Genomic DNA, 12,228 nt, shown 5'->3' on the forward strand with positions numbered 1-12,228 from the left:
ATTTTCTGGACGAATTCATCGTTACTAGGCAAATTCAGAGGTTGTAGATCGCATCCACTGGAATACTCTCGCTTTTATGTATACTTTATACAGTCAATAAAGTGCGCCCTCTCTAATGAATTAGTTTTTGTACTTCGCATCTCGCACAATGCGGTCGTTCGATTAAGGCTGAGATATGTTTGTGTCAAAATCTCAGTCAGAATCAGTTTTTTAACAAATTTGAAATAATTCCTATGAAATATTATATTTCACAAGTGTCATTACTAGCAACGGAAAATATCATGTCGGCCGTTTTTATGTGTGATAACAGAACCTAAATCGAGGTAAGGCCTAGCCTAGCAGCGTTGTATAGGCTAATGATTTCGGCGCCTACGATATTTCTTCTCACGACCTATCGCAAAATCAAACATGAAAATTCATCCGCATTTATTTTTTGTGTGGAACACAAAAAAGTGGAACATAAAAAAAAATCAAATTTCAGTCTTATTTCACATTTTTTTCATTCTTAGGAATGTCTAAATTCCGTTAAACTAGCAATTCCGTATTACATTTATAAATCTTTATAACATTATACAAAAATTAGATTTTTCTTAACAAATTAAATTTTGCCGGGAATGGGGCTTTAATAACTTTGGTGGAAGATGTTTTGCCAGGGTTCTAGTTTCAGTTCCTGTCACTAGGAATTCATTGCGGTGTGCAATATGGTGATACATACAAGTTGAATTGGCCTTTTGTGCGTGAACTGGAAAAATAGATCAAGCAAACTGTGTACTAATGAAAAATTAGGGGATAGGAAAATAACATTGGAACTTACAATGATGACATCACGATTGACTTATATTAAAATGTTATTTTTTGTTAATCAAGAATGATTGCTATATTGCAAATTGAAATTATTAATATTCCTGTCAGTGAAAATTGAGCTGTAGATGAAAACGCTTTTTACTTGCAGAAGTTATACTTTGATCCTTAGGCAATTACAATCAACTCATTTATTAATAATTTGAACCCAAAACCACTATATAAGAGAAAAGGTGACAAATCAGTTCCACAAATTCTACAGTTTCATTGAACGTAAGTAACCTGGAAATGTGCAGTAATCAACATAGGCACTGCAGAAATATCACATGGGCTCATTCTGTAGAGCAAGTCATTTTACATACATGATTGAGATATTGAGTTACTAAGTGATTATTTCATGGAGAGCATATTACTCATCAACTTCATGTAATGCCTAATTACGGCATCTACAGTAGTTATATCGGATTTTGCTCACATGAATAAGATTTTAAGTTACCAAAAACAATATTTTTATCATTTTATTTATTTATTCAGCTTTAGGCACTAGGACCAAGAATATGTGAACTTACAATAATCACTCTTCAAAGTGGCAATCCCTCACAAAAAACTGAGCGTTTGGCTAAGTGGTATGGTACCTGCCTCTTGCACGCCAGGGCCCGGGTTCGATACCCGGCTCTGCATCAAGTATTGAGTTCGGGTCTTTTATAATAACAATAACGCTCAGCTCCTCCTATAACCCTCTCAGGAGAGTTAGGCGAGTTAAGGACCATGTGTGTATCAGTCTGTATCCCTTTGATGTTGTAGAATAAGTCTGGTAGTTGGCACCCAAACATGGCAGCCGCTGGTCCCTGGGGACCCAGCCCGAATTTATCAGTGTGTAGGCATACATATACAAGGACAAATAAAGAATTATTATTATTGTTATTGTTATTGTTTGTTATTGTTATTGTTATTATTATTATTAAAATACAGACAATGCTTTAAGCTTGGTTTCCATAAAATCCACGCTATTGCCTACAGCTTTTGGTGATCCTGATTGGTCAGTCGAATCTGTGAACCTTTCCCATTGCGTCAGGGACTGCTGCGTAGTACAACGAATACATTTAAAACATGGTGTAGCAATTTTAAGGAAACCAAGCTTATATAGATGAAGTCTTATTATAAGGCTTGTGGAGAAAAAAAATCATGTTACCATGGTAGGAATTGAACCCAGGAGCCTTGGATTTTGAAAGCAAACATCTTAACCACAAAGCTATTCAACTCAACCTCATTAACCAATAATAATATTATTTAACATTATGACCTACAGTTATGTATTTTCAAGTTAATATAATTTTTAATAACAAATTAATGTTGTGATTTTGGAACATGTCTTGAATATGATTTTGATGTAAAAGTGATGATTTACTATTATGTACAGTGGTATTACCTTAATAAAAGTTTTTTTTATATTTTAAAATTCTATTTTCTGTGTATATTTATGTCCATGCTGAATCTTTAAGTATAAGTGTTTGAGCTTGTGGGAACGAGGTTTGCCTCATACTAGATTCCCTCCACTGTACTAAGCAAGAAATAAAAAATAAAACACTCAAGTAGTTAAAAATTATCTCATCATCTCTTTGCACCAGCTACCACCTGCATTTTCCAATCTTACTCCCTATCATCAGCATCCCATAATAATAACCCCTAGATACACCACTGATGTTATCAAGCATCAAATTTCGCTTTAATTGTTGTAGCTATTAATAAATATTTTTCCAATGCTAATACACTTTAATTGATTATTCCTAGTATCATGTATTCTAATAATAATGTCACTTTAGATTATGATCATTATCCAAATTTTATTACAGTATGTAGAAATATAAAATTAATGTTATATTGTGTTCAAGACTTAAAGGCTACATTAAAAAGTTAAATGAAATTAAGGTAGCACTAATCAACAATTGATGTTAAGACAGATTTATACTATACTATACCAGATATCTAATCAGTATTGCCAAAAGCTGTCAGCGAGTGTATGTAGCTATTTTATGGAAACTAGCTTAATGACTTGCTGTAGTATATTTTAAGTAATTGTTATATTAATCTTCCAGCTAATTTTGATGATGTATTCAATATTGCATTCTGATCAAAGGTAGTCATAATGATGTATCAATATACAGTATTGGATCCTACCAATTTACCAGAAAATAACATTTCATATCTGTGTGCAAGTCTTGTAATGACTAGCTATAGTAAGTAATTGAACTGTGGAATCAAGTGTTCTTGAGTGTTCTTTGCAAAGATGAAATTACAGTAGAAAGCTCAAGATCACATATGCGGAGCTACTGTTCTGCAGTTCTAATACCCTTTATGCCCAAGATAGGAAAGCAAGAGGGAAAGGATATTATGTTATTAATGTATTGTAAGTAATGATTTATAAGGGTCTCTAGTGCTAGAACTTCGTAGAGAGCATAAACAAACATAAAACAAATCTTTTTAAAAAGGATACATAGTACTGTATATACAATACAGTATCATGTATAGTACCACAATATTTTTAATATGAAAAAAAATGAAAATATGCAAAAATCGTTAATCAAGCAGTATTAATTTTTAATGCAAGGCTTAGGAAAACAAATTTTATGTACTTGACAATAAATTGGAACTTGAAACTTTAAGTTGTCTGATTCATTTTCAAAAGGATATCTAATTTCATTTGCTTACCACAATTTTGCCATTGAGCAACATGTACTGCCTGATTCTACTATGGAAAATGTTCATGTCAAAAGGTTTTTATATAAATCAAATAATTTATTAACTTACTTTATACAACGACTTAATACAGGAAAAGTTTTATTTATTTGTCTATTAATTGCTGGGGAAAGTTTTCTCATTCAAATTTTAATTATAATAAGTTAATAACTTCCTTAAATATACAAGTAGCAAATTAGGCAAATCAAATATGGAATTTAATTTTTCAATTTTTTTGCGCATGACAGACAAACCATAATTCTTTATATAGTTTGCTTGAGCTGTCTAGAGTAGATTGCCATTGTTTCTGTTATTTGCGTCAGGGTAAATGCAAAAATCTAATTGAGAATTAAATTGAATTCTAGGAAAATAAATAGATTTAATGGTTGAATATTTGTGCAGGGTGGCACATGCCTTTACTTTTAAAATGTTAAAATAAATGCAATATATGTCACTTCAGAAAGTATCTTGATCTTATAAAAAGTGTATGAAACAGATGCATATGTTTTTATCATATGCTGTATTAAGTGTACATGATTTTGTCACACATGAAATCATGTTTACCACTTAAGTGGTTAGAGTGTGCGTCATCAGTCAAATCAGATATGATGTTTAGACAACATCACAACCTCTCATGCACTGAATTAATATTACTCTGAGACAGAGAAGAGATAAATCAGATTGATAAAAATAATTCTGTGAGATAATGATTTACCATAATTTAACCACTGATCTACAACCATACCATTCAATTAATTTCTTCAACTGGTCAAACTAAAGGCCTACTGACAAAATTGCTGATTCACTAATTACTTTAATCCGTCTTGATGATGTTATTGAGCATTCAACAATTTAATTATGTGTGATCCTGCATACCATGTTCCCCGAGTTTGAAGTCAATATGTTTCTGATTATTGTTTGTTATATTTATTTGTGTGTCTATATGCAGCTCAATGACTCTATAAGTACATTTTTTTCAAAATAGTGACAGTTTACATAACATTATTTTAAAAGTCAGTGTGAATTTATTAATAAAATTCATGTTATGAAATGGAACTATAGCAATTTAAACGTTGATCGATTTAAAAAAATGAGCAATTCAGTTTGAATGGAGTTCTTTAGATTTTAACATTTGACAGAAAGTCATTAAAAATTAAACATACTCTGCAGTACAACTTAATCTAGTGTTGCACCTACTATCTTGAATGTACTGAACATAAGACTCTGAGATGTACTTGTTATAGTGCCATCATGGTGCCATTAAAATTATCATGATGATTAACTTAACCAACAAAAAACCTTTTAATTTTGTATGTTGCCATGATTAATTTTGGATTTGTTTTATATACTTTTTACCGATTAATAATTTAATATTTAATTATATTACAAAATCTGTAGGTATTTTCTTTGTATTTAATTCTTGTTTATTAAAAGGCAAATGGTTTTTGTAAAAAAAGACCGTTATGTTTTTTATCCATTTTAAAATAAAGTTATAACTCGTAAGAATATTTTTCTACCTCATGTTTAATAATCTGAGTTGTGACCTGTGTCAAACAAGGATCAATCAATCATTCATGTTGATAAGGAACAAGGACATTAATGTTAAACCTTTTTACAATGCACTATGATGAATGCTATTAACCAGACGTTTGTCGCAAAGCATTAAAGAAAACAAACTGGCTTTAATAAATCTGTATCAAGTATTAACTGTCAAGTTTATTTGAAATGTTATATAGTTGATATTAGTCTGCCAGTCACTTTTATTTAAATATCAGGTATGAAGATGTTTATTGCATCTTATTTCTCTGAGGAAATAATTTTAATAATATTTTCAAGATCAACTGAGATAGTTGTCAGCAAGAACAATAAACTCTATATAGTATCTATTATTCACAAACAATATTAGATATTTGATAAAAATGCAAAACAAGTAGATTTATATGAATTTAGAAAGTGGTAAATGTATATTTCAATTAATTTTATATCATTGGGCACTGTACAACTGTATGTGTTTAGATATCACCATGTTTAGGAAAGAGCTGATGAGTTTAGTACTATAAATGTTCACCCTGATTGACAAAAAATTAATTCATGGGGTGGGAGAGTTGATGTTATGTGGTAGTCTGTCATAGTACATTAACCAGCATGTACTATGACAGACTGTCAAATTACATCAACTCCCACCCCATTATTTTTTGTCAGTCAAAGTAGTCTGTCAGTGCATTTAACTAGCATGAATAGGTTCAAAATTTATTATGAACATTAACTTATAAAAATGACATTTTGAGTTCAGTGTACACTTGATATAATAAAAATGTTTGTTGTTTAAATCATATGCTTACTGAGTGTTTCAATGCACTTTATGTTATTATGTATTATTATTGGGAGTACTGTAGAAAACACGTGCTACTAGCTCAGTTGTTTACTTAACATTTTGCTTAAAAAGATGATCTAGTTTCAGTTTTTCCAAAGATGGATTGATTGATTGATTGTAATGCAAGTCCTCAGTTTCCTGTTCTATAGAGAATTAGTTTTCATAAGAAATGTTTAGATAACTGTGGTTATGAGATTAACTTTGAATCAATCATAATGAAAAGTAATCAGTTTTTGTTAATTATAATGATAATTAAATCTTGCAGGTAGAGGATTTAATGTAAGTGGACTGTACCATATCCACAATATGTAATGAAGTTGAAAACGTTTTACTTTGCATTCAGTTCACTTATGGGCATGCATGATCACTGCATCGGCGAAAATGATCCATTAATTAGAAAAGCTATTTAAAGGACATCTCATCTCAACTGCTCATTTGATCTGGTGAATTGGCAATGGAGAAGTTGAACATAGCAATTTGAACGAAATTCCAGCGGCATATGCTAACAGATGTGTCTTCAGAAAGAGCTTTATTAAACATTTTTGTTTGCTGTTTCATATTTAAGTAAGAATTTCAGCCGTGGGCTTCATGTTTGAAATCTTGTTACATACTGGCTCCTAAAAAGACTAAATGTGTCACGTCGGCAAAAAAGCGAGGCAAGCATTCACTGTCATCTCGATTGGTGTGATATTCACAGCCATAATGGTATGGTTTTACCTGTCACAGTCTTACAATTTGGAATATAACCTAGGGAAAGATTTCATCTCAATAAAACCTAAATTTAATAGTTTAACAATTCGTAATCTTGAAGAAAAGCTTTTTCAAATGAGATTTGGGTCACAGATAAAGAGCCCTGTCTACGCTGCTGATTGCAATATTCACACAGGTATAATGAGTGCGTGCATAGATTGGATTAATGCCACGAACAGTGTTACTTACGCACGGGCCATTATGAAATATGAGGACTTAGATGGGGATGTGAATTGTTTAAATGTACATTGGGAAGTCTATTCAGCAGATTTTCAACTTGAAGATTGTATATCCATGGACATTGGTCATTGGTATGGTGGGGCCGAAATTTATCATTTAAAATGGCCACTGGAAAAAAGTAGCATTCCTATGCAACCATATGTTAGCATGGATCTAATTGAACATCATCAAGCATATGGGTCGGTCCTTGAAAGATACTGGTTGTCATCAAATGGAATAGCGATTATCGTTGATAAAACAACACCTTTACATGCAAGCATAAATGAAGGTGACAGTGAGGAATTATGTTTAAGATCTTCATACAGAAACTCACCGTACAAAAACCCATTAGGCATCCTTCCGCATTTAAAGTACTCCATATGTCTGAGCAAAGACATGAGAAAAGTGCACGATTTTATTGCAAAGAAGAATTTCAAGAAGCCATTAGACATGCCTGATAAAAGAATGTTTGAGTCGCCAATTTGGTCAACATCAGTGCGGTACAAGAAAAATATAACACAGGAACTTGTGCTGAGCTATGCAAATGAAATAAAAGAGAACCAGTTTCCATGCAGTCATATTGAAATTGATGATTTTTATAATACACAGTATGGAGAAATAGATTTTGATTCACAGAAATTTCCAAAACCTCCTGAAATGATCCAACAACTTCATGGCCTCGGATTCAGAGTCGGCTCCTGGTTCCATCCATTTGCAAATTTCTATTCTAATTCTTTCAAGGAAGGCCTCTCCAATGGATATTGGATCTGTGACTCAAAGAACACTGTTCCTGGTCTTGTGAAATGGTGGAATGGCGTCGCAGCTACAATCGATCCTACAAATCCTGAAGCGGCTGAGTGGTTCCTTGGCAGGCTGAGGAACTTACAGGAGGTTACAGGTATCGACTCCTTCAAATTCGATGCTGGCGAAGCACAATTCCTTCCATTATATTTTTCTTCCAATGAGACACTCAACGATCCTAATTTATATTGTTCACGTTATGTCAGTATGGTAGCAGAGATGGGAAGTATGGTAGAAGTACGTTGTGGTCATCAATCTCAACAATATCCGGTATTTGTACAAATTATGAATAAGGACTCGACTTGGGGCTATGAAAACGGTCTTAAAACATTGATCCCGTCAGTAATTTTGTTTGGTATTCTTGGATACCCATTTGTATTACCGAACATGATTGGTGGAAGTGGGTACATAAATGGTAACATCAGTGCTGATGATAAGCCAGAGAGAGAGCTTTTCATTCGCTGGTTGGAGGTAACTGCTTATCTTCCTTCAATGCAGTTCTCTATTACTCCATGGCAGTATGATGATGAAGTTGTCAGTATTGCAAAGAAGATGGTGAGCATACACAATGACAAGGTCGCACCTCTTGTACTGGAATTAGCCAAAGAAACCCTTACCACAGGTAAGCTTTCCTGTATTCAGTGGCATGTACAGTATTGAGGAGATCTTGTCTCTTATACACATCTTTCCAGCGGCATATGCTAACAGATGTGTCTTCAGAATTGCTAATGGGAGATTGCTTGATAGGAAAATGATCGGAGGGTGTGAGGTAGTTTTAACTACTCAAGTGTAATTTCCTTTCTCAGTACATTTTCAGTGGGAGAATCTGGAGACTTTCCTGGGAGTGAGGGGAGAATGCTTGTCACTGGCTTAGTACCATTATGTTCACTATGCTTCATTTCTAACAACTCTTCAGTTATGAGTGAAATCTGGAATACTGTGCTCTACAGAGAAAAATTGTTTATATTCCTAATACAAAATTTATTGACAAAAAGATACAGCATTTTTTATCCATCATGGACTCATCCTCAAGATAAATGAGTAAAATGTACCATAATAAAATTCTACCGTGACAGTAGAAAGATCACATAATTAACACCTATTGTGTTAATGGTGTTAAGCTACTGTATGCCATGAAGCTATAAAAGGTTAGCTATAGTATGTTCGATGTACAACATTTCATATAGAATGTTTTTTGTTGACGATTCTCACCATTTCACATCAGTAGTTGCTAATCATGTCAAGTAATATTGTTGTTTTTATTTTACATTTCACTTGCTTCCTCTTGCAGTTGATTAATATGATAAAATTATTTAACATCAGTTATTTTTTGTTAAATTTCGAAATTTAGATTTTCTGTATTATAGCATTAGTTGATTTTTGATGGAAAGTCACCATACTAATAATATTGTTGTTATTATGTTGGTGCTATAAAAGTCTTCAGAATTATTATTATTAATATTATTGTTATATTATCTATAAATATTTTTTTTTAATGCAAATGTCATGTGAGGACATTACACTATGAAAAATTTATATAACTATATTTGTCTTTGTTTCTTTAAGGACACCCAATCATTCGTCCACTGTGGTGGATTGCACCAAAGGACCCCAATTGCCACCAGTTGGATTCAGAGTTTCTCATTGGGGATTCATTCCTTGTTGCACCGATATTAGAATTTAAAGCGAGAGATCGTGACATTTACCTACCAGCTGGTCTTTGGAAAGATACTTCAACTACGAACAAGTATCCAGGTGGAAAATGGATTGAACATTTTTCAGTTCCTCTGGATCATGTAGCAACATTTGAAAAGATAAGTGAGGAATAAAAAAAATAGCTATTTGATAATCATCAGTTTGCTTTCGCTTTACAGCATGCTGTAGCATCTGCAAATACCATTCCATAACCATCAAGGGTTTGTATAGTTGGCTGGGACCCCATTTTCTTGTGGGCCTCCCTTTGATAATCTAAATCAAACTACAGCATTATATTCAAAAGTGTGCTCAGTTTTTGTTTCATTCAGAAACAAGACAAAAGACAGAAAAAGTGAACAATATGGAAAGGTACAAGTGACAATAAACCAAAGATTTACCCGCGAGTTTCAAAATATACTATATAAACCTACATTAACATAGAAATTTAAAGATTCAAAGAAATAAAAAAATAATATTGCACAATTTGTATTACCAAACAGGCAAAGAGAAGACACTCATTAAACACTCATGGACTAAAAAAGTTCATGAAATATAACAATTGAAATAAACATTTTCAAAAATAAAAAAAACTTGCATCAATTTAAAGACTCAAAGAAGTAAAAAAAAAAATGTAACGAAATTCACCATTTACATTCTAGAATGCTTCAGAACAAGGATGCCTTTCTCCTGACCCACACCAGAGCCTTTTCATTGGACCACACAAGGGTGATTGATATTTGGCTCTCATATTAAACTTACCCCCTCCTCCACCCTCAAGCCTCTTAAAGAATCCTGGTTATGGGCTTGTTGTTATCTAGGGTTGATATGTAGCATAGAGTGGAATGTAGGTTATCCAGTCAAAAAAACTTAAGAAAATAACAAAAACACTGACAGGCAATTGAACTGTTATCAGCATTTTTCTGTCGTCACTTGTCATGAACACTAATGCACCTGATGCTGCCAGATCCATTTGAATTTTCTAATGTTAAATTAATTGGTCCGTGTTGAAGCTGTTGCTACATTTTGGATTATGTCCCCAGGTACTAAAACGCCGTTTTTTTGCATGTTTGTGCGTGGTTGTTTATGTATTGGAACAGGATGTGAATACTTGATTATGTGATGCACAGAGGATGCAGTTGTTGAGGTGAAAAATGGGCCGTGTCACCACAAAATAAGGCAAATCACAATAACATATAAAGGAAATGTAATACACTGATTTTAGATATTATAGACCATGATTGTAATCACTAATAACTTTTACATTTGGCAAAAGAATGAAGGATGCTTTGCTATGTCAGGTGATTATGAATACGTAAATTACTTTCAGTTTATTTTGTAAATACATACCTTGAAACAAACTTATAAACAGTTTTGCTGAGATAAGAACCAATTTATTTAGCGACAATGAAGTCTGAATTAGACATCTAATTCCAATGAAAGTGTATATATGAAATACTATACAAATTATAAAAACATTTATTATTATAGATATACTTTTAATATTAGTATAATTTATAAGGATTAGAAATTTACTAATTATGGTAGTTGGTATACTTAAGTCACATAAACTAGGCAAAGTATGTCACTCATAAACTAAAAAAATTACAGTTAATGTATGTAAATTTTATAACTTTATATTTTTAGGATATGTTAACCAAATTTATACTTGTTTATAATTTCAACTTTTATAATTATCCCATAAAAAAGTTCAAGTATTCTACTTTATGTAGTAGTGGTAGAGCCAAACCATTTTGACATAGGGAATGTGGATTGAAATACGTGGCAAGGGGTAAGTAGGGAGTGGGCGGGGACATACAGAATTAAGGCATCCAATATTTCAACTGAATTTTATATAATTTTTACATAGTATTCATATACATCTAAAAATACATACATACTTTTTTTATAAGCCAAACTACGCTCTATTTTAAATTTCCCTGTTATTTCTTTGAAATAATCTAATAAAACTAATGTGCAAATGTTGCCTGATACTGAATTTGATGTATGCTATTAACTAATTACTTAAACTCACCACATTGCATTGAACCCTCACTCAAAAGGAGGATAGAACATGATGGATAGATGAACATTCTACTTTTTAACGCTTCAGACCAAAAAAATGTATTATTAGTATTATCCATACTGATATTGTATTTACAAATGAATATTGATGACCATAATTTCATGGAAAATGCTTTATTTATTATTAGCTTTCACCGCTTTTATTATTTATTCATTCTTTCAGAATGATTGAGTTGAATGAGCAGAATCTGTAATTTTAATTAATATGTGTATATATTAACGGTAAGGCTTAACGCTATTGTTGATTTGAGACATATAATGAACCAAAGTGCATTATGAATGCTATCTTGCATGTAGTCGTATCAAAGGTCAGTAAGGCAAGCTATGTAAACATTTATTTTCATGAGCATAAAACAGAGAAAAAGATAATAAAATGATAATTAAATTGTCAAAAATGTTCATATTCTTAATTGTGTATATACATGTAATGCCAAGATTCAAATATACATGTTTTACTTTTATTAGCAGGATCCAGAGATGTCCGAAAGGGGGCCGAAAGTGGGGCTGATCGAGATAACACCACCGTGGGGGTCCAGGGGCATGCCCCGCTAAACGGTTGTTTTCTAGACGCCCAAAAATAGCCTCTGAGGCGTTTTGAGCTTTCTTTTTTTTTTTACACTTTCCAAAAGGTGGGGGAACAGGGCCGGCCTGGGCCTCCCCCCCCCCTAAATCCGCCCCTGATTAGAGTTTTTATATAGTTACAGAATATTTGTGTTACTATGGCCATCATACTTGTGCAAGAGCACCACGTTGATTGCAATAGTGGCTTG

The 12,228-nt window shown here is 32.6% G+C and overlaps 1 protein-coding gene across 2 annotated transcripts in view; it reads left to right on the forward strand.

Annotated features, from left to right (window-relative positions):
* LOC117109347 (myogenesis-regulating glycosidase-like) overlaps positions 1–11,853 on the forward strand; it is a 15,166-nt gene extending 3,313 nt beyond the window's left edge. For both annotated transcript variants that reach the window (XM_033251648.1, XM_033251649.1), the window contains exons 2-3: positions 6,177–8,303; positions 9,248–11,853. In XM_033251648.1, coding sequence (XP_033107539.1) covers positions 6,542–8,303; positions 9,248–9,510 — 2,025 coding nt within the window. In that variant the 5' untranslated portion in view covers positions 6,177–6,541 and the 3' untranslated portion in view covers positions 9,511–11,853. The remainder of the gene's footprint in view (positions 1–6,176; positions 8,304–9,247) is intronic.
* Positions 11,854–12,228: the final 375 nt, after the last annotated feature.

Source organism: Anneissia japonica, unplaced genomic scaffold (genome assembly GCF_011630105.1).
Source record: "Anneissia japonica isolate Jap-2015-1 unplaced genomic scaffold, ASM1163010v1 scaffold288010_len917306_cov203, whole genome shotgun sequence".
In the NCBI taxonomy this organism is placed as follows: domain Eukaryota; kingdom Metazoa; phylum Echinodermata; class Crinoidea; order Comatulida; family Comatulidae; genus Anneissia; species Anneissia japonica.